Source organism: Tiliqua scincoides, chromosome 5 (assembly GCF_035046505.1).
Source record: "Tiliqua scincoides isolate rTilSci1 chromosome 5, rTilSci1.hap2, whole genome shotgun sequence".
Classification (NCBI taxonomy): domain Eukaryota; kingdom Metazoa; phylum Chordata; class Lepidosauria; order Squamata; family Scincidae; genus Tiliqua; species Tiliqua scincoides.
Window position 1 is genome coordinate 81,284,873 of NC_089825.1, and position 23,876 is coordinate 81,308,748.

Here is a 23,876-nt window from a genome sequence, read left to right on the forward strand (position 1 = left end):
TATCCAAGTTTTGAGTGCCGGTGCAGGTGAAATGCAGCCTTGAAGAAAAGGAGCAAACATTCCCTAACTTCAAGGAGGCCTCCATGATTGCCCCACCACCACAGGAAGCAGCGCATGCCCCCTTGGAACAGCTGCACCGGCACTGGAAAATTGGATAGGATTTGGCCCTCAGCTGTCACTGAAAATACAGAGTTGAAAATACAGGGAACAGAGCTGCTGGGCAGGGCAGACTCCCGGTAGGAGACAGGCCTGGTGCTTTGTCCTGAATAGGTGGGAAGATGGGATGCTGGAAAGTGGGGAGAGCTGTGTGGTAGGAGAAGGATTCAAGTCTGCTTTGACTTCCAAGCTGGAATATTTGAATTCTGAGCTCTGCAAAATAACAGAATGAGCGTGCTGTGTAGGGGACTTTTGACTAATCTCAGTTTAGGTCTGAAGCCTAAATTGATGATGTCACTTCCAGTCATGACATCACTTCTATGTTGAAGGCATCACTTTGGATGGGTCCTGACAGATGGTCATTCTAAAAAGTGTGTCCCATTGCTAAAAAGTATGAGAACTATGCATTTAAATATTAAAATAATGATATATGTATGTTTTAAATAATGTATGTTTGGAAAGGATTAAAGAATGGTAGTAGAAATCACTCAGGCACAATACACCAGCCTTTAAGCCAGGGATTGGAATCTTCTTCCATCTAGGAGCCAAACATTGGGTCTGTCAACAATAAAGAACCCATATGCATTTGATACATGTGCATGAACCTCCCAGTTAGTCCATAGAGCTAAGGGGAAAAAAATGGGCATGGTGTGGAGAGCTGCATGCCCACGTAGCGAGTGACACTAACTCAAAGGAAGATTCTGCCCTTGTTTCCTCACATTGTAAACCTTACATAGTGATAGAATTACAAACTTGAATTCTTTTTTAGGACCAGGTGCATATATCTTTTTAGGACTATGGTCTGGATTATTTTGGGTGGTGGGCTGGATCCAGTCCATGAGCCTTAGGATGCATACCCCTGCTTTAAGCAAATGTTTTTATAATTTCCCCATCTTTTGCCTCTTTGTGGCTGAAGCCGAAATTCTAAGCATTCTCTAAATCCAGTTTGTGTGACTTATTTTTGAGCAGATGAGGGATGCTGGGTGCAATCCTAACACCTTATGTCAGTGCTTTCCAGCATGAAGGGCAGTGCAGCTCTGAGGTAAGGGAACAAACATTCCCTTACTTTGAGGAGGCCTCCGTGAGTGACACCCAACTGCAGGATGCAGCTCATGTCCCATTGGCACCACTATGCCAGTGCTGGAAAGCACTGACATAGGGGGTTAGGATTGCACCTGTTGGAACTTCACTCTGCCAGAAAGTCATGCCCTCTGACCTCCAAATTGCACCCCCCTTTATGCAAAATGTGTGGGGCCAGCTGTGTTTCCCTACTGGCAAGTGACTCTGTGTATGCTGAAAGGTTTTACACATTTCAGGACTGATCTCTGGCATAGATAACCAGTTGAAACCCTTTTAAAATGAAGTTCTAATCACAGGGCCTCTTGTTTTCATCAAACTGCTCATTTATAATAAGTGATTACTTGAACTAGCTATAGTAGTTGCATACATCTGGATTCAGCAATGAAATTGTATGCAAGCATGTGTAATTATTAGCCATTCATTTGCATTCTGGTTTGTTTTATTTAAATCCTAACCCACTTTCCAGCACTGACATAGCTGCGCCAATGGGATGCATGCTGCATCCTACAGTTGGGGGACACTCACGGAGGCCTCCTCAAAGTAAGATAATGTTTGTTTCCTTACCTAGGAGCTGCATTGCCCTTATGTCGGTGCTGGAAAGTGGATTAGGATTGCGCCCTTAGTTAAATATAACTTCACTCATCTTAGCCATAAAAATCAGAAGCATGTGGCAATAATAGGACTCCTAACTGATAACACAGGCCTACAAAATTGAAAGTCAGGAAAGTTTTTCCCAAACATTGTGGTGGTTTGATATGAATTTGGGGTGCTGATTCCAAAAATGGCATCCGTTTTGCCCTATCACGTCTAGTTTTGGAGACATGGCATAGCCTCTTTAGTGAATGGTTCAAGCAACTTCCTCATGAGGAAGCCTACACTTTGGCTTCCTCATGAGGAAGCTGCTTGAACCATTCACTAAAGAGGCTATGCCATGTCTCCAAAACTAGACGTGATAGGGCAAAACGGATGCCATTTTTGGAATCGGCACCTCAAATATACCCAGGAATTGGTGTAACATTTAATGAAGCAAAATGTGTGTGGGCCTGTGTAATCAGTTTCAAGAAGTACCATCCTTTAGAAGGGTTTCTAGGAAAGCTATCAAAATATGATCTGTAGGATTCTCAAATATGTGGAATTGTTTACTAATGTAAAATACATTTTTTCCTTAGATGGCACCTCTGTCCATAATCAGAGAATAATCAGAGGATAATCAGAGAAGGCCCTGATCCAGGTACACTCCCCACAATATAACATCAATGTGAGGAAAGGGATACAGGTTATGACTCCAGTTCCCAGAGATTCACAACAATGACTCCACAACTATGACTTCAATTCCCTGAAATTCTCTCCCTAGAGCAGCCCACCAGCAGCGAATCAAGCAAGCAAGCAAGCAAGTGCCCTTAACATTCTCATTTGAACACACCTTTACTAGCCCATAGGACGGAGATGTTTATCTCACTCCTTTTCTTTCTGCTACTGATGCTAGTCTACTGCTGTTTTTGTGTAAAATATTCGTTTGGGTGTACATTGTTTCAATGTATGCTGGAAGTGACCTTGATATTAAGGGTAGCGTCTAAATATTGTTATGTGCACTCCCCATTTTCCTGAGCAATGAGAAATTCCAAAGTACTACTCTGGTTCTGGCTTCCTTCAAAGGAGAAATCATAAGAACATAAGAGGAGGGGAAGAATGTAAGAACATTGCAACCATTCACTCACTTTAGAAACATCACCGGCCTCCTAAGCTATTAGTTTTACAAAACAATAACCAGCCAGCTTCAATTATCACAAACTCCAGAACAATATTTTAAATTTAAAAAAGTTCCCCTCCTTCTTGTGACTCATAATTGTAGCCATGGATTGTATGAACTGTTCACAATACATGTAAGTGTACTGTTTTTGCAAATATAGACTGAACATCAGAAAGCAAAACTAGCTTGTTCTTGAAGCAAAGAGAGGGCTTTCCACCTTTTGTAGTAACTCAGAGCAAGGATTGTGAAGATGGATTGGGTGTTTGTTTGTTTTTAATTATACCAGATATGTGCACAGACACCATTGATATATTACTGAATAAGGGGAAATGTGTTGGAGAAGGGGTGATTGTGAATGTTTTGAAAAGACTGTAGAAGAGTGCAAAACTTTTATACAAGAGTCTCAAAAATATATTGAGAAATCACCTTTGTTGGTAAAGATGGTTGAACAAGCAGAGATTTGCACAAAGTGTGCATTGTCCTGTGGTGATATCAAAAAATGAATTATGGCTTGTCCATGAATAATCGCACCACCAGCAGTTCTCTTTTGCCTCTTTTGACTCTTTCTCTCCACTAAACTAAACTGATGCCCAACCCTCAAGGTCAGCCAATCCATGAGGCCAATGGAAGCAGACATGCCAGGCAGCGGGTTGGTGGAGGGTACCCATCTCTGTCCACTGACATGCTTCTACTGCTCTTCCTTCTGCTTCCTGGTTGGCAACCTTCAGTCTCGAAAGACTATGGTATAAGCCTACAGCACCTGGTATTCCCAGGCGGTCTCCCATCCAAGTACTAACCAGGCCTGACCCTGCTTAGCTTCCTAGATCAGACAAGATCAGGCATCTGCAGGGTAACAGTTGCTGCTTCCTGGATAGAGAGGAAGAGGACATATGGGGGGGGGGAATACTGAGCTAGAACAATGGAGAATGGGAGTTGCAGAGACTGGCACATTGTTGGGTTGTGGGGGGGACGGGACATTTGGCATGCTGCCTTGGATGTCAGGTCTTGCGTTGGTCCTGATGGGAAATGTACAGACAATTGTGGAAGCTGCAAAAAGACAAGTGTACTCAGAAATGAACACCTTTTGTCTCTAAGCACTCATTCTGTCCATTGAATATTATTTTAATCCAAATCATTGGATCTGGGTTATAATTAATGTATGTGACCTGTTCTGTTTGTCTGTATATGAGAACCATATACAGGAAGAGGTCTTGGGCCGTCCCTGCTGCCACCATCAAAACCATCTTTGGTATGAAGAGCTTCCTTAATCTCAGACAGCAGAAATACCTCCATAAGGTCTCCTTGGAAGGAGGTGCTATTTTTACTTCAATCCTTCAGAGTCATGGCCTGTCCTGGGAGCTAAGGAAAAAAACACTTCCAAACTCTAAAAGGAAGCAGCCAAGCATTGGTCATTGTCCTAGGAGGATTCACCTAGTTTAAATATCTATTTTTATAGCTCTTCTCCATCTCTGATGGACGATTGAAGAACAGCTGATGTCAACAGAAGCATTTTAGGAAAGATACTGTGTGCATGTAAGACCACCCACCCTCTGGGAGAAGCAGACCAGAAAAGTGGTGCGATTTTGGGGCAGCTGCAAAGGCTGTCTCAAAGGTTCATATCTGCAAGGTAGTTGCACTACTAAATTGACGTCTTGTCAGTCTCTTATCATAATAGCCTTGTGACTGTTGATTCTTGGACTGAGTGCATGGACAGATGTAAGAAGAATTGTAGTGGTAGACAGGGTGGTCTGACCACGGTGGTCCATGCCCTAGTGACTTCAATGCTGTCTTTGTGGGTCTGCCCTTGAAGACAGTTTGGAAGCTGCAACTAATCCAGAATGCGGCAGCCAGGGTGGTACTGGAGCTAGGCGGTTTTATTCTGTTGAACCGCTGCTTTGGTGACTGCATTGGCTGCCCGTTCATTTCCGGGCCCAATTCAAGGAGCTGATTTTGACCTTTAAAGCCCATCACAGTTTGGGGCCAGGTTATCTGAGGGACCGCCTTCTCCCATATATTCTGACCCACCCTCTGAGGTCATCTGAGGGGGCTTTCCTGCAAGTGCTGCCTTCCTCCCAAGTTAAGGGGATGGCGGCACAGGGGCAAGCCTTCTCAGAAGTGGTGGCCACAGTTATGGAACTCCCTACTGGGGGAATTAAGATCTACCCCCTCCCTCATGGCATTTCGGCAATTTTTGTTTTGTTTTGCTCTTGGGTTCTCTGCCTCCTGTGCCTCTATAGCTGTTCCTTGAGTTATTTTTGCCCTTCTCCACTTGGTCCCCCCCCATTGTATTTCGTTTTAATTTTGTTGTATTTTCTATTTTTTACTCTATATTTTTTAAAATCTATAAATTATAAGCTGCCTTGGCCATCTGCTTTCAGCAGAGGAAAGGTGGGGTAGAAATCTTTTAAATAAATACATCCCAAGCATTTCTGCTCAGAATTAATTGAATTTAATGGGGCTTACTTCTGCATAAACATGCATAGGATTGTGCTCTAAGGCTCCATTTTTCTGCTGGAAAACTACCACAGTTTTAAACTTCTTTTTGGGTTGACCACACACAGCAGCAGCTGTAACACCTATAGTACATGGGTATTATGTCAGCTGTGTGAAGAATTCATTGCTTCATGTACAGAAACCTATTACAGAGAATGCATGTCTTTAGAGTTATCATTTTAGCAAATGCAGTAAGAACATAAGAACAGCCCCACTGGATCAGGCCATAGGCCCATCTAGTCCAGCTTCCTGTATCTCACAGCGGCCCACCAAATGCCCCAGGGAGCACACCAGATAACAAGAGACTTCATGCTGGAGCCCTCCCTTGCATCTGGCATTCTGACGTAACCCATTTCTAAAATCAGGAGGTTGCGCATACACATCATGGCTTGTACCCCGTAATGGATTTTTCCTCCAGAAACTTGTCCAATCCCCTTTTAAAGGCGTCCAGGCTAGACGCCAGTACTAGTACTTGACGCCAGGCTAGACATCAGTACAGGCTAGACGCCAGTACTAGTACTAGACGCCAGGCTAGACACCAGTGCTAGTACTGGCAGCTGAGTGCCTATACTGGGGACAACTGCAAGTTTATCTGTTTTTCTCAGTTGTATCTGTGCAGCAGCAACAGCCCAGTATAGACAGACTTGTGGCTCCATCTCTTACTGTCTCTGTGGTCCACCATCAATGCTAAAAGCAGAATGCAACATGCCTCTGCACGTGGCCACTGGTGATGCCTGCTCTCTAGAACTTTGTTTACTCCTCTCCTATGCCCATCTTTGTCTCAGTTTTTCCCTTTGGAAAAGGTTGGATACAAACATACCCATACCTGGTGTCTCTGATGATAGTATTGTATACCAGTGTACTATCGTGTGTCAAAGTTCCAATTCCCCTTAACACTTCACAAGTATATACATAAATGTTATGACAGAAATCTGATGGGGACCTTGAAATGAGGAAACAGATCAGGGAGGTGACAAGGAGGGACAGGGTTGTAATCATGGGGGACTTCAATTATCCTCATATTGACTGGGTCAATTTGTGTTCTGGTCACGATAAGGAAACCGGATTTCTTGACGTGCTAAATGACTGTGGCTTAGAGCAGCTAGTCACGGAGCCCACCAGAGGACAGGTGACTCTGGATTTAATATTGTGCGGTATGCAGGACCTGGTTAGAGATGTAAACGTTACTGAGCCATTGGGGAACAGTGATCATGCTGCGATCCATTTTGACGTGCACGTTGGGGGAAGAATACCAGGCAAATCTCTAACAAAAACCCTTGACTTCCGACGGGCGGACTTCCCTCAAATGAGGAGGCTGGTTAGAAGGAGGTTGAAAGGGAGGGTAAAAAGAGTCCAATCTCTCCAGAGTGCATGGAGGCTGCTTAAAACAACAGTAATAGAGGCCCAGCAGAGGTGTATACCGCAAAGAAAGAAGGGTTCCACTAAATCCAGGAGGGTGCCCGCATGGCTAACCAGCCAAGTTAGAGAGGCTGTGAAGGGCAAGGAAGCTTCCTTCCGTAAATGGAAGTCTTGCCCTAATGAGGAGAATAAAAAGGAACATAAACTGTGGCAAAAGAAATGTAAGAAGGTGATACTGGAGGCCAAGCGAGACTATGAGGAACGCATGGCCAGCAACATTAAGGGGAATAATAAAAGCTTCTTCAAATATGTTAGAAGCAGGAAACCCGCCAGAGAAGCGGTTGGCCCTCTGGATGGTGAGGGAGGGAAAGGGGAGATAAAAGGAGACTTAGAGATGGCAGAGAAATTAAATGAGTTCTTTGCATCTGTCTTCACGGCAGAAGACCTCGGGCAGATACCGCTGCCCGAACGGCCCCTCCTGACCGAGGAGTTAAGTCAGATAGAGGTTAAAAGAGAAGATGTTTCAGACCTCATTGATAAATTAAAGATCAATAAGTCACCGGGCCCTGATGGCATCCACCCAAGGGTTATTAAGGAATTGAAGAATGAAGTTGCAGATCTCTTGACTAAGGTATGCAACTTGTCCCTCAAAACGGCCACGGTGCCAGAAGATTGGAGGATAGCAAATGTCACGCCTATTTTTAAAAAGGGAAAGAGGGGGGACCCGGGAAACTATAGGCCGGTCAGCCTAACATCCATACTGGGTAAGATGGTGGAATGCCTCATCAAAGATAGGATCTCAAAACACATAGACGAACAGGCCTTGCTGAGGGAGAGTCAGCATGGCTTCTGTAAGGGTAAGTCTTGCCTCACGAACCTTATAGAATTCTTTGAAAAGGTCAACAGGCATGTGGATGCGGGAGAACCCGTGGACATTATATATCTGGACTTTCAGAAGGCGTTTGACACGGTCCCTCACCAAAGGCTACTGAAAAAACTCCACAATCGGAATTAGAGGACAGGTCCTCTCGTGGATTGAGAACTGGTTGGAGGCCAGGAAACAGAGAGTGGGTGTCAATGGGCAATTTTCACAATGGAGAGAGGTAAAAAGCGGTGTGCCCCAAGGATCTGTCCTGGGACCGGTGCATTTCAACCTCTTCATAAATGACCTGGAGACAGGGTTGAGCAGTGAAGTGGCTAAGTTTGCAGACGACACCAAACTTTTCCGAGTGGTAAAGACCAGAAGTGATTGTGAGGAGCTCCTGAAGGATCTCTCCAGACTGGCAGAATGGGCAGCAAAATGGCAGATGCGCTTCAATGTCAGTAAGTGTAAAGTCATGCACATTGGGGCAAAAAAAAAAAAATTTAGATATAGGCTGATGGATTCTGAGCTGTCTGTGACAGATCAGGAGAGAGATCTTGGGGTGGTGGTGGACAGGTCGATGAAAGTGTCGACCCAATGTGCGGCGGCAGTGAAGAAGGCCAATTCTATGCTTGGGATCATTAGGAAGGGTATTGAGAACAAAACGGCTAGTATTATAATGCCGTTGTACAAATCTATGGTAAGGCCACACCTGGAGTATTGTGTCTAGTTCTGGTCGCCACATCTCAAAAAAGACATAGTGGAAATGGAAACGGTGCAAAAGAGAGCGACTAAGATGATTACGGGGCTGGGGCACCTTCCTTATGAGGAAAGGCTACGGCGTTTGGGCCTCTTCAGCCTAGAAAAGAGACGCTTGAGGGGGGACACGATTGAGACATACAAAATTATGCAGGGAATGGACAGAGTGGATAGGGAGATGCTCTTTACACTCTCACATAATACCAGAACCAGGGGACATCCACTAAAATTGAATGTTGGGCAGGTTAGGACAGACAAAAGAAAATATTTCTTTACTCAGCGTGTGGTTGGTCTGTGGAACTCCTTGCCACAGGATGTGGTGCTGGCGTCTAGCCTAGACGCCTTTAAAAGGGGATTGGATGAGTTTCTGGAGGAAAAATCCATTATGGGGTACAAGCCATGATGTGTATGCGCAACCTCCTGATTTTAGAAATGGGTTAAGTCAGAATGCCAGATGTAGGGGAGGGCACCAGGATGAGGTCTCTTGTTATCTGGTGTGCTCCCTGGGGCATTTGGTGGGCCGCTGTGAGATACAGGAAGCTGGACTAGATGGGCCTATGGCCTGATCCAGTGGGGCTGTTCTTATGTTCTTATGTAACTGAGTTCAAATTTCTTAGAAATTGTTTTTTCTATTAGTTGTGAGCATCAGAAGAGCTGTTTTATCTTTTCCACTTTATGAATTTATTTTTTAAAAAAGTAAACATCCTTTCCCCTCCCACTACGGAGACACTCAAGGTGGCTAGCAGCACTAAGTTTAAAAATAACAACAAAATCACCAAAATACCATCAGAAAACCATAAATCAGTTTTACCAAAAGCAGATGAGAAACAGCTGATAGAAACACCAGACCAGCACCATCATCAAGAGCAGGACAGCTGAAATAAAAAGGTTTTCATCTGGCACCAAAACTGAATTAGGGCTGCCAATCTCACCTCTTGCAGGAAGGAGTTCCATAAACTTTAGTAACTGATTTTAGTAAAAATTATTGGGGGGGGGGGGACGACCAGCTTGCTATTACAAGCATGTAGATTGCAGCCCTTCTACCAATATTTCATTGTGAATGTCTGGGAACATTTCAGCCTTTTGCTCTGTGCTTGTCAAATGGTGTCCTTCCTACAACAATGAATTCCTCTTGTCTCCATGCCTTTCACCAAGTTCAAAGGACTCTGTGATAAATATTTTTACTCTAACCTCCTGCCAAGAAAACTGTGCAATCTAGAATTTCTAGTTAATCCCGTTGGTTAGAATCACAATTGTGTTATGTAGGTGATTTGTGTAGGAAATTAGTATATGCCTTTATTGTGGAAATGCAAATATTTATTTTGCGCTCAGGGTGACCAAATATCTTCTTTTTCCGGGACATGAATTCTTTTTTAGCCTTGTGTCCTGGATAAGAACTTAAATGTCCTTCTTTTCCCTGTGAGTGGGCCCCTGCAGGCAGTGCATAGCTTCTTGTAATTATATTTAGTTTTAAATTTAATAAGTAATGTAGTGTTTAAATTAACCACATGAAATCAATATATGAGTGTTTTTAGCTTTTATTTTGTCATGTCCTATGTTTTTCTTGGATGTCCTACATTTTGGGGTGCCTTGTCCTCTTTTGCGCTTATGACATCTGGTCATCCTGTTTGCACTGGACACTGAAAGTAAGTTTAGGATTAAGTAGAATTTATGTCAGCCACCTCCTTACTTACACAAGTTCTAGCGGTGTAGCGGGCCCATAGGATTGGGCCATCAAGTTAAATACTTTGGAAAATGATGGCATAACTAAAGTTTAGTGTAGCTTCCTTGCATTGGCTTTCTTTATGTGTTTGTTTTCAATATTGTGCCCATATTTCTGTTTTCTTAGGGCTCAGTCCAGTTCACTACAGGAGCAGCACCGAAATGCAGAAGGATTCTCACAAGGCTCAACAGAACCCTTTCCCCCCTTCACCTGCCTTGTGGTGCATGTACCTAGCTGTTCTTGGCTTACCCCATTACAGACAATGGGAGGCTTATGTGCACCATCCCATATACTTACTCAGCCCTTCTCATTCTGCTTGGTAGACATGAGACCACCACCCCCATTCTGCTGCCTGCACATGGAGTCTATTCAGGGGCCAGCCAGGTTGAACAGTGGGTGATGGACCACACCCATCAGAGGGCAGATCTGAGTAGGCTAACCTCTTGAATGACTCAGTACTGTTGGCAGTGGTAGTGCCCAACATGCCAGCAGGGGTACCAAGGGGCTTTCCTAGGGCCCCCAGACCAGGGCACCAGCACTGCCTGCATAAACCATGGGCGCAGGAGAAAACAGGACTTGGTTATATTCCATAAACTCCTCCATGTATGGGTATTGCACCTACAGGGAATGATCAAGCCCAATATAATGTTTAAAATACCCCTGATTTTCTTGGGAGTTTTAACTAGAATCATAGCATCTTGGATTTGGAAGAATCTTTGGAGATCATCTGGTCCAACCTCCTGCTCAGTGCAGGCAACTGAAAGATGGCCATCCAAACGCTCCACGAAAAGATCAAACAAAAGAGACCCAGTGCCACACAGGGCAGACTGTTCCAAAGCTGGACAGCTCTTTTAGTGAGGGCATTCTTCCTCATGTCTAGACTAAATCTGCTTGAATCTACAGTGAAAAAATGGGTTGAATCTACAGGGAAAACAACTTTCCCTGTTGTTTTAATCCATTTGGCCCTGGTACTCCATAGGAGCCACACTGTGTAAGTCCTCCCTTTCTTCTGTGTGATAGCCCTTCAGATACTTCAAAATGGTGATCATATCTCACTTCAATCTTCTCCAGGCTAAGCATGCCAAGCTCTTTTAACCGTTATTGATAGGATTTGGTTTCTGAAGCCCCTCAACATCTTTGCTGCCCTCTTACGAACCTGCTCCATTTTATCAATATACTTCTTAAAATGTGGCGCCCAAAACTGGATGCAGTATTTGAAATGAGGTCTGACTAGTGCAGGATAGAGTGGAATTATTACTTCTCAGGATCTGGACTCTATGCCTCTGTTAATGCAGCAAACTATATGATGGACTCTGTGTAGCTTTGTTTACTTTCCATTTTTCTCCTAATTCCAAAATTAATGAGACACAATGAGAGTGGTATGGATTTCAAAGCAAGGGACATCTGTTAAGTTCTGTGTGGCAGTGATGTTCAGCAATAAGGAGTCATCTTTGAAGACATAGGGCAGCCTGTAAGAAAATGGGTATCTTTCAACCTTACCAAAGCCAAAGAGAGACAATAAGAACATAAGAACAGCCCCACAGGATCAGGCCATAAGCCCATCTAGTCCAGCTTCCTGTATCTCACAGCAGCCCACCAAATGCCCCAGGGAGCACACCAGATAACAAGAGACCTGCATCCTGGTGCTCTCCCTTGCATTGGCATTCTGACATAGCCCATTTCTAAAATCAGGAGGTTGCACATACACATCATGGCTTGTAACCCATAATGGAATTTTCCTCCAGAAACTTGTCCAATCCCCTTTTAAAGGCATCCAGGCCAGATGCCATCACCACATCCTGCGGCAAGGAGTTCCACAGAACAACCACATGCTGAGTAAAGAAATATTTTCTTTTGTCTGTCCTAACCCTCCCAACACTCAATTTTAGTGGATGTCCCCTGGTTCTGGTATTATGTGAGAGTGTAAAGAGCATTTCTCTATCCACTTTATCCTTCCCATGTATAATTTTGTATGTCTCAATCATGTCCCCCCTCAGGCGTCTCTTTTTTAAGGTGAAGAGGCCCAAACGCCATAGCCTTTCCTCATAAGGAGGGTGCCCAGTCCAGTAATCATCTTAGTTGCTCTCTTTTGCACCTTTTCCATTTCCACTATGTCCTTTTTGAGATGTGGCGACCAGAACTGGACACAATACTCCAGGTGTGGCCTTACCATAGATTTGTACAACAGCATTATAATATTAGCCGTTTTGTTCTCAATACCTTTTCTAATGATCCCAATTATAAGCTCCTCACAATCACTTCTGGTCTTCACCACTCGAAAAAGTTTGGTGTTATCTGCAAACTTTGCCACCTCACTGCCCACTGTTTTCCAGGTCATTTATGAAGAGGTTGAAAAGCACCAGTCCCAGGACAGATCCTTGGGACACACCGCTTTTCACCTCTCTCCATTGTGAAAATTGCCCATTGACACCCACTCTCTGTTTCCTGGCCTTCAACCAGTTCTCAATCCATGAGAGGACCTGTCCTCTAATTCCCTGACTGTGGAGTTTTTTCAGTAGCCTTTGGTGAGGGACCGTGTCGAACGCCTTCTGAAAGTCCAGATGGGTTCTCCCACATCCACATGCCTGTTGACCTTTTCAAAGAATTCTATAAGGTTCATGAGGCAAGACCTACCCTTACAGAAGCCATGCTGATTCTCCCTCAGCAAGGCCTGTTCATCTATGTGTTTTGAGATTCTATCTTTGATGAGGCATTCCATCATCTTGCTCGGTATAGATGTTAGGCTGACTGGCCTATAGTCTCTCGGGTTCCCCCTCTTTCCCTTTTTAAAGATTGGTTTGACATTTGCTATCCTCCAATCCTCTGGCACCATGGCCGTTTGGAGGGATAAGTTGCATATTTTAGTCAAGAGATCAGCAACTTCATTCTTTAATTTCTTAATAACTCTTGGGTGGATGCCATCTGGGCCCAGTGACTTATTGATCTTTAATTTATCAATGAGGTCTGAAACACCTTCTCTTTCAACCTCTATCTGACTTAATTCTTCCTTGGTCAGGAGGGGCCGTTCGGGCAGCGGTATTTGCCCAAGGTCTTCTGCCGTGAAGACAGATGCAAAGAACTCATTTAATTTCTCTGCCATCTCTAAGTCTCCTTTTATCTCCCCTTTCCCTCCCTCACCATCCAGAGGGCCAACCGCTTCTCTGGTGGGCTTCCTGCTCCTAACATATTTGAAGAAGCTTTTATTATTCCCCTTAATGTTGCTGGCCATGCGTTCCTCATAGTCTCGCTTGGCCTCCCATATCACCTTCTTACATTTCTTTTGTCACAGTTTATGTTCCTTTTCATTCTCTTCATTAGGGCAAGATTTCCATTTACGAAAGGTAGCTTCCTTGCCCTTTACGGCCTCTCTAACATGGCTCGTTAGCCATGTGGGCACCCTCCTGGACTTAGTGGAGCCCTTCTTTCTTTGCGGTATACACTTCCGCTGGGCCTCTATTACTGTTGTTTTAAGCAGCCTCCATGCATTCTGGAGAGATAGGACTCTTTTTACCTTCCCTTTCAACCTCCTTCTAAACAGCCTCCTCATTTGAGGGAAGTTCGCCCGTCGGAAGTCAAGGGTTTTTGTAAGAGATTTGCCCAGTATTCTTCCCCCGACGTGCATGTTGAAACGGATCACAGCATGATCACTGTTCCCCAACGGCTCCGTAACATTGACATCTCTAACCAGGTCTTGAGTACAGCACAATATTAAATCCAGAGTCACCTGTCCTCTGGTGGGCTCCATGACTAGCTGCTCTAAGGCACAGTCATTTAACATGTCAAGGAACTGGATCTCCTTTTCCTGACCAGAACACACAGTCTATATGAGGATAATTGAAGTGCCCCATGATTACAACCTGCATATTACAATAACCTGCATATTTGCATGTGCATACACAAGTTTTAATTTGAATGGATCAAATGTTGTCAAAGGACAGAAGAAACAAAATAAACAAAATACATTAAGATTTAAAATGAATGCAGTAGTATATGCATTCTTTTATACAAAGTGGTGTGGCAATGGAGAGTCCCTTGTAAACACCCCTTGTGGTAGACGCATTTCCTGGGGTATAAATGAGTGAAAAGGGTTCAGGATCATATATTTTTGCTGGATGGAATTTTTCGTCTCGAAGAACCTGGAAGAAAAGCATATGACAATTTTAGTCTGGTGTGATCATGAACCAATTGTCCTGAAATAGCTAATGCTACTATCAGAGTGTAATTTAACCATAATATAGTAAGGAATAATTCATGTCTTTTACATCTGATCCATACAAAGCTCACAGTGTCTTCCAACAATAAGAATATTGTTGTAACTACAGCCACCAGCCCCTTTGAAAGAGGTAAATTTTGCAACCTCTCCATAAAACTACATGTTATTATGTAACATCGGTCAACAGCTTTGACCTAAATTGAAGAGGTCATTCTATAGCCCTTTCAATGTTCAGACCACAGATGCCATGTTGCTACTTCTGCCAAGGCTTTATTTTGCTCTGCAAAGTGATATTTCAACAGAAGCAGCACGGCTGAAAGGGCAGCTCACATTATTAGGCTTTTCCAGCATATCAGCAGCTTCTTCCTTTCTCACCCTTCTTGGTCTGCCTCTTTCCCCAAAACATTCCTCACCTTCTGAGACTTCCTTCCATCTCTTCCTCTCAGCACCTCTGTAGAAGCAGTGCTGCTCACAGGATGGAGCTGGGAGAGCCCAATTATCACGTTGGCTGCCCTGTCAGCAGTGACATCACAGCAGAAGTGACACAGCTGAAAGGGTGGCCTGCATGATAATGGGGCTCTTCCAGCGCCACCGTTTCAGCAGGGTCACTTCTGCTAGTGCATCACCTATCAGCATCAGCTGAGTGCAGCTGATGGTGGTGCTGGGAAAGCCCAATTATCATGGGGGTCTGTGATGAAACAGTTGTGATTACTGTGGAGGATTTTCCCTCCAATTCTGAGGTGCTTCAGGTTCCAAGGGAAGCTAGTCCATTAGAGAGCTAGGGAAGCAAGACCAGAGAAAAGATCACCAGGACTGAGATTTTCTCTCTCTCTCTTCTGTGTGCTTCTAACTGGCCAAGACAGGGAGAGCCCACTCTCTGGTGACCAGAGTGGAAGGTTGCTGGGAAGAGCCCCAGGGACATAGATAGGGACTAAATATCAGTCAGGAATGTTAGGTTCTGTTTAGATTGGTCTGTCCTCCCCCTTCAGGTATTGGGAACTCTTGTCCCCTCAGCTCAGGCTAGGCTGAGTTGGATCCAGTTGGGATCCAGGCTCTCAGCCTAGTCTAGCAGGGAATGCACACGTGAGGCTTCCAGGCAGAGCCAGCACCATTCAGGGGACAGTTATCTCTGAGAAACCAAGCCTCTTTACATGGTTTTTCTTGTCTGTTAATAAAACCTTTTGGCTTTAAACCTCTGCCATGTTCTGGGATCAGTGGATTTGTCAGCCTCTCTGCTCTGCAGGTACTACTGTCAAAGTGACAGCATTTTAAGAATCCTTAATAGCATTCTTGGGGAGAGGTTTTGCCCAGGGAACCCCTCTGAAAACCAAATCTCGGGCTGGTGGCAGTGGACTAGACCTACAAGGTCTTGTCCCACCAAGCTGCATGTCCAAACTGATTGGAAGAGTGGGGAATGGAAAAGGAGTGAGAGCTTGGCACTAGGCATCACTGCCCTGGTCGCTAGAAGTCCCCCCCCCCCCTTTAATGATAGAGTCGGATAAAAGGCTTCTGCAAGCTGTATCCAGCTTGTGGGCCTTTGACATCCATGTACTAAAGTTTCTATCAGTAAGTGACATCTTCTGATGTCTTATTTGTTCAAGAATACTAAGCCACACAGCACAAGCCAAGCCATGTCTACTCAGAAGTAAGTCCCATTGTGTTCTACTTGTATAAGGGACACACAACACTGAATTTGCATTATCTCCACATTTTCAGGAACAGAAACAGTCGTCATTTCACTTTTGGGTAGTTTTGTAGTGGCTTTAAGACTTTCTTATACACACACACCCTTCCACAGCCCATCAATGCAAACAAAGAAATGTTAAGAGGAACTCACTGTGAGGATTTCAGCTTCAACCAGACATGATATGCTTCACAAAAGCTGAGGACAAAACAAGAACAAAAATGAAAGAAGTTGCAAGTTCCATAGGATCCAGGGCAAATCAAGGTGACCAACCATATTCTGGTCCTATCAATGTTCAGACCACAGATGCCATGTTGTGCATGTACATCCATGCTGCAGTTCTTCAAAAAAAGCAGAGAGCTTTCTGATGGAGAAAATGTAGAATTTTGATTTAGAAAATGAAAAGTTTTGATGTGATACAGAAAAGGGGCTTGTAAAGTAAAACGGATGAAGGGCAGACTAATCCATTGTAACTCTCCACGGGTGATGAAGTTGTATCCTGTGAGGAGCCTGCACTGTATCCTATGAGGAGTTTCAGGTTTCCTCTGAGTAAGGGACTGTTTGTTCCCTTGCTTGGGGGCAAGCACTCGCTGCCTGAATGGGTCTACTTGGACCTGCACCAGCTATATAGCTGGTGAAAGTCCAAGTGTACTCAGGAAGGCAAACTGAGGCTGGGAAAGGAGATAGGATATTGGTGGCACTGTTGCAGCTGATACCACATGTTTCCTGACCTTGATCTCTCCTCCTCCCTGCTCCCATCTTCACCCCATTCCTCCCCTCCCTGCCCTGTTCCCCCTTTCTGCCTCCCTCCTGCCTCCCACACTGACTTACTGGTGCTGGGGGGTGTGGATGGCCCATTGACATGTGGACCTGTCTACTTGCGGCAGTGGCTAGTCTGCACAGAATGGTATGTTGCACTTTGCAACAGCCCTAAAGTGCCTTACTCTGCTGAAATGCTCTGACAGTGTAAGGCCCTATTAGGATCGGGCAATGAAGCAAGTGAGCCAAGCTGCAGATGATAGAAACAAATGTATTTACGTATGTCCAGATCTGCAGCAGCTAATGGCTGGCCAACCTGGGGTGACTTCCTTTCAGTAGGTCAGCAGTGAAGCAAGGACTGCCTCTCAGGTGGCTAAAGAAACCCTGCAAGCAATATCACAGAACTAAAGCCTGGTCTACTTATGGGTAGAGGGATTTCTTATTCCCATTCCTCCCTGGTTGTGCCAGGGCTGTGCCAGCAACCAAGGAGCAGGAAGGAGAAGCAGTAAGGAACTGGGCACAGCTGGGGAAGGAGGTATAAAAGACAGATAATGTGCTCATGAGGGAAGAACAAAGAGGCTAACAGAGAACTTCATGATGTGCTTGGTTCAGTGAGGCTGCTTCTAAGAGAGGAGAAACGCAATCACCATCAACCCCTTCTTCTCTCAGGGAGTCTCAGGCACAATTGGGAGTGGGCCTACTCCAGGGGTTGTAGCCACAGGAGGCAGAATGTCCCCCCCAATTTTGCCCTTCTAGCCTTGGTAGTTGGACAGGTACTCCCTTCACTTCAGCCTGATCAAGACTGACCAATAGAGCAGAGGTGTGTGGGGCAGGAATTGCTGTGCTGTAATTGATTACGTTTTAATCTCATGTTATAAATCCTCCCCTCCCCCATTTTATATTCTACCCTGTGAGGTAGGTTAGGCTAAGAAATATGACTGGCCCAAGGCACCAGTGAGTTTCATGGCTGATTTAGTTGGATAAGAGTCCAATACTCTGCTCACAACATGGTTTGATCCTGATTTAAGATTCTGGTTTGAGGATAAGTTCTGGTTTATCACAAGGTAGAAGTGGAATTTATCAACTCTTGCCCTTGTGTGCAAATAAAGGGGGAATGGGAAGAGGGAGTGTACTTGCCACAGTTCATTTTTATAATGACAAACCCTAGTTTGATGTTACATCTGCATTGAGCCACCCCTCTCTATCAAGTATGTAACAGCAGTTAGCTACCACTGGATCTTCCAGCAGTAGTTTAATGCTGAACGGCCATTGATCAAGTTCATGGCCAGAATGCACAAACCCTACATAAGAACAGCCCCACTGGATCAGGCCATAGGCCCATCTAGTCCAGCTTCCTGTATCTCACAGAGGCCCAACAAATGCCCCAGGGAGCACACCAGATAACAAGAGACCTGCATCCTGGTGCCCTCCCTTGCATCTGACATAGCCCATTTCTAAAATCAGGAGGCTGCATATACACATCATGGCTAGTAACTAATAATGGATTCCCCCCCCCGAAACTTGTCCAATCCCCTTTTAAAGGAGTTCCCCTGTGGCAAGGAGTTCCACAGACCAACCACACGCTGAGTACAGAAATATTTTCTTTTGTCTGTCCTAACTCTCCCAACACTCAATTTCAGTGGATGTCCCCTGGTTCTGGTGTTATGTGACAGTGTAAAGAGCATTTCTCTATCCACTTTATCCTTCCCATGCATAATTTTGTATGTCTCAATCATGACCCCCCTCAGGCATCTCTTTTTTAAGTTGAAGAGGCCCAAACGCCATAGCCTTTCCTCATAAGGAAGGTGCCCCAGCCCCGTAATCATCTTACTTTCTCTCCTTTGCACCTTTTCCATTTCCACTATGTCCTTTTTGAGATGTGGCGACCAGAACTGGACACAATACTCTAGGTGTGGCCTTACCATTGATTTGTACAACAGCATTATAATATTAGCTGTTTTGTTCTCAATACCTTTTCTAATGATCCCAAGCATAGAATTGGCCTTCTTTACTGCCGCCGCACATTGGGTCAACACTTTCATCAACCCGTCCACCGCCACCACCCCAAGATCTCTCTCCTGATCTGTCACAGACAGCTCAGAACCCATTAGCCTATATGTGAAGTTTTGATTTTTTGCCCCAATGTGCATGACTTTATACTACTTACATTGAAACGCATCTGCCATTTTGCTGCCTGTTCTGCCAGTTTGGAGAGATCCTTCTGGATCTCCTCACAATCACGTCTGGTCTTCACCACCCGGAAACGTTTGGTGTTGTCTGCAAACTTTGCCACCTCACTGCTGACCCCTGTCTCCAGGTCATTTATGAAGAGGTTGAAAAGCACCAGTCCCTGGACAGATCCTTAGGACACACCACTTTCCACCTCTCTCCATTGTGAAAATTGCCCATTGACACCCACTCTCTGTTTCCTGGTCTTCAACCAGTTCTCAATCCATGAGAGGACCTGCCCTCTAATTCCCTGACTGTGGAGTTTTTTCAGTAGCCTTTGGTGAGGGACCATATTGAATGCCTTCTGAAAGTCCAGATATATAATGTCTATGGGTTCTCCCACATCCACATGCCTGTTGACCTTTTCAAAGAATTCCAAAAGGTTTGTGAGGAAAGACTTACCCTTTTAGAAGCCATGCTGAATCTCTCTCAGCAAGGCCTGTTCATCTATGTGTTTTGAGATTCTATCTTTGATGAGGCATTCCATCATCTTGCTCGGTATAGATGTTAGGCTGACTGGCCTATAGTCTCTCGGGTTCCCCCTCTTTCCCTTTTTAAAGATTGGTTTGACATTTGCTATCCTCCAATCCTCTGGCACCGTGGCCGTTTTGAGGGACAAGTTGCATATTTTAGTCAAGAGATCAGCAACTTCATTCTTCAATTTCTTAATAACTCTTGGGTGGATGCCATCTGGGCCCAGTGACTTATTGATCTTTATCAATGAGGTCTGAAACACCTTCTCTTTCAACCTCTATCTGACTTAATTCTTCCTTGGTCAGGAGGGGCCGTTCGGACAGCGGTATTTGCCCAAGGTCTTCTGCCGTGAAGACAGATGCAAAGAACTCATTTAATTTCTCCGCCTTCTCTAAATCTCCTTTTATCTCCCCTTTCCCTCCCTCACCATCCAGAGGGCCAACCGCTTCTCTGGCGGGTTTCCTGCTTCTAACATTTGAAGACACTTTTATTATTCCTCTTAATGTTGCTGGCCATGCGTTCCTCATAGTCTCTCTTGGCCTCCCGTATCACCTTCTTACATTTCTTTTGTCACAGTTTATGTTCCTTTTTATTCTCCTCATTAGAGCAAGATTTCCATTTACGGAAGAAAGCTTCCTTGCCCTTTATGGCCTCTCTAACTTGGCTCGTTAGCCATGTGGGCACCCTCCTGGACTTAGTCGAGCCCTTCTTCCTTTGTGGCATACATTTTTGTTGGGCCTCTATTACTGTTGTTTTAAGCAGTCTCCATGCACTCTGGAGAGACTGGACTCATACCTTCCCTTTCAACCTCCTTTTAACTAGCCTCCTCATTTGAGGGAAGTTCGCTCGTCGGAAGTCAAGGGTTTTTGTGAGAGATTTGCCAGGTATTCTTCCCCCGAGGTGCATGTCAAAACGCATCGCAGCATGATCACTGTTCCCCAATAGCTCCGTAACATTGACATCTCTAACCAGGTCCTGAGTACAGCACAATATTAAATCCAGAGTCACCTATCCTCTGGTGGGCTCCATGACTTGCTGCTCTAAGGCACAGTCATTTAACATGTCAAGGAATCAGATCTCCTTTTCCTGACCAGAACACAAATTGACTCAGTCTATGTGAGGATAATTGAAGTCCCCCATGAAGAAACCTGTAGTTCCTGGTATAAAAATCAGCAAATTCTTTGAACAGTGCAAAAACACACATGATGTATACTGTTATCTAAGAAGAATGAATTTCTCTTACCCTCATAGTTGATACAACCATTGGCATCTTCCTGCCCTGACATTAGCTGTTCTACTTCACTTTCTGTCATCTTCTCCCCTAGGAGTGGAAAGCAAACATCAAGTCTTCATTTTCAGATCTCCTCTTCAGGACAATCCTACAGGACTGCAGGATACAATCTATTTCCTGCAGAGCAGCCTTCTGCACAGCAGGTATAGCAGAATTTTTGCCTACATGTGAATTGTACTCACAGGGTGTTTAAAAGTGAAACAAAGAATGGTGTGGGGGAAATTGATTTTTTTCTAGTCACCTGCAATTCAAGGAGTATTTCCAGGGGATGAAGGAAGTTAGAACAACAGGAGACACAGAAGTACCATCCTTCTTGTGGATTACTGGGGTACTACCTGGGATGGGGCAGGATAATACTTTGCATTAGATTGAGTGGAGCACAGAGTTTGCAGGGGGAGAATGAAGTCATGTTGAAGGGAGAAGAGGGCCCAGTCAAGGGTCTGGAAGGGGGAAGGGTTGTGCATGCAAAGGGCCTTATCCATGGCTCAGTGCAACTTGCATGGACTTGTACTATAATTGTATTTAAAATCTGAAACATTGTGTGGGAGGTAAATGTTTATTTCTTATAAAAATCAGATTTCATATTTGTCTGAGTGTCACAAGCTCAGGCTGCCATGTTGAAGGCTGAAAACCATGAGCCTCAGAGTTGACTTCCCAAGGACATTGTCGAGTGAGGTCTGGACTTGGCAAGAGAAAGATCAACTGCTGTTCATTTATGGATATTTCCTACTTCCCTTCTAGCCCTACTTCTTTGGACTTTTTGTCTTATATCTACTGCCCATTCATCCAGACAGCTGTACTTCAGGGTTGCTATTTCCTGACTGTTGTATTATATCTTGTCAAATTTACATCTTCCCTTTAGAGTTTTCACTTGCTTGCAGTCACAGTAATTAGATGCATAGGTTGGTTCTTTGTGCCAAACCTAATTGATAGTATGTGGAGTAAGTTCTTATTGTATGCTTCTGTTTGGTTTTAATTGCAAGTGCCTATATAAGTCCAATATTCTGTGCAATATGTTGTCAGACTTCCCTCACATAGGGGAACTCTGTCCATGAGTGCTCTTAATAAACAGATCATTAAACACTGCTTGCAAAGGTTTGGAAATGACATTGTCTGCAGTGGCGTCGCTAGGGGCGTGTGGGGGGTGCGGGCCGCACCAGGTGACGCACAAGGGAGGGTGACATGCACTGGGGGGATGACACGCTAAAATCGCAGTTTGAGGAGCAGCCCCATCGTGCCATACACCGTTGGATGCGGAATTTCCAGCAAAATGCAATGCAAACACCAGAGTGCAATAGCTCCTTACGGCCAAAAAATTGGAAACCAAAAAATGCATAAAGCCCTATGGAAAGTGAAACCGAGCCATATCACGTGTTTACTCACGAGTAGGCATACTTGCCATAGTCCGTCAGCAAGGGCAAGCTGAGAGGAATCCAAAAACACCAGAATGGTCCCTATCCAATGAATGCAGCCCCCCAAAAACACCCAAGAAGGAGATCCCTCCCTCCCAGCTGCGAGTGTATTGAGCCCTATGGAAAGTGAAACGAAGTCACGTGGTTGCGTTTACTCGCGAGTAGGCAAACTTGCCTTAGTCCAGCGGAAAGGGCAGGCTGAGAGGACTCCAACAAGGTCAGAATGGTCCTGATCCAATGAATGCAGCCTCCCCAAAACACCCAAGAAGGAGGTCCCTCCCCCTCACCTGCAAATGTATTCCTATGGAAAGCGAAACAGCCTCACAGTCACGTTTACTTGTGAGCAGGCAGACGTGCCTTGGCTTGTGATCAGGCCAGGCAAAGGGAATGTGAGGGCACGAGAATGGTCCCGATCCGATGGAACTGGAGTGCAGCAAATGCTCCAGAAGGCAGCTTCACCCCCCCTCCCCACTAAAAAGGACAAGAAAAAGAGGCTTGAACTGGTAAGGGGAATGTTTTCTATTTTGCACTTGTAAAGCCAGGTGGGTCTTTATATTGATGTGCTTGAAATAGAAGAACTTTAAACTGGGCACTGGGGAGCGCTGGAAATCTCACTGATGCTTTTTGGGGGGGGGGGTGTTATTGCAGGCAGATGACAGAGAAAATACACTTGGTGGAACAGGGCTGGCTTCCCCTTATTTAATTCTTTCTTTTATTTTAATTTAATTATTTATTTTAATTTGCTTGATGATGTCACTTCTGGCCACGACATCACTTCCAATGGGTCCTGGACTGATTGTCATTCTAAAAAGTGGGTCCTGGTGCTAAAAGTTTGAGAACTGCTGCAGTAAGGTGTTAGTAAGTTGACATGGGGTGTGTGTGTGCGTGTGTGTGCGTGTGTGTGTGTGTGACTCTACAAGTTTTCAAAATCACTAAAATCAGAGTTTGGAGGAATAATACCATCATGTTATATATCAATCAATGCATAATTTCATGCAGAATGTGTTCTATCTTTGTTCTATCAAAAGGTACAGCCAAAAAACCAGTGGGAGCAGGGTGATGGCACATCACCATGCCCACCACCTGGGGTGTTGCCCTGCCCACTGCATGGGGTGATGCACAGGCCTCCCGCACTGGGTGACACGAATCCTAGTGACACCACTGATTGTCTGGGTCCTCTGTAATAACTGAGAAAGCAACTTAAATTCATTATAGAGAAAATGGTAGGGATGGAAGCAGCCCTTGCCATGAGCTTTCTCTGAACACCAAGGACAGGGCAGGCTATAAACAGGTAGGCAAATAACCAACCAACTGCACTGAGCAGAAGACGCAGCCTCAATTTCTCCTGCTCTTCCTTGAACCAGGAATCAGAACAGAAATTGACTAGACCAGAGGTGTCAAACATAAGGCCTGCTGGCCAGATGTGCCCCCTGGAAGCAATTTATCTAGCCACCATTATAATTGGGCTCTCCCAGTGTGATAACTGGGCTCCCTGATACCTTGAAATTATAAACAAAATTTGCAAATTTTCTTTTCTGTCATTTGCAGCTAATGAGTTTCTACGCGAGAACCAAGTGCTACTTTCTGGCCATCATCTACTTAGGGCACAATCCTAACCAACTTTCCAGCACT

At 44.7% G+C, this 23,876-nt stretch overlaps 1 protein-coding gene across 2 annotated transcripts in view; it reads right to left on the reverse strand.

The window, feature by feature from the left end:
- SLC25A39 (solute carrier family 25 member 39) overlaps positions 1-23,876 on the reverse strand; it is a 441,295-nt gene that overhangs the window by 402,962 nt on the left and 14,457 nt on the right. The window contains exons 5-7 of one of the 2 annotated variants that reach the window (XM_066626839.1): positions 20,785-20,862; positions 16,233-16,277; positions 14,064-14,318 (exon numbers count right to left, since the gene is read on the reverse strand). In XM_066626839.1, coding sequence (XP_066482936.1) covers positions 16,249-16,277; positions 20,785-20,862 — 107 coding nt within the window. In that variant the 3' untranslated portion in view covers positions 14,064-14,318; positions 16,233-16,248. Of the gene's footprint in view, positions 1-14,063; positions 14,319-16,232; positions 16,278-20,784; positions 20,863-23,876 lie in introns of those variants that run through there. The other variant, XM_066626836.1, reaches the window with a different exon arrangement.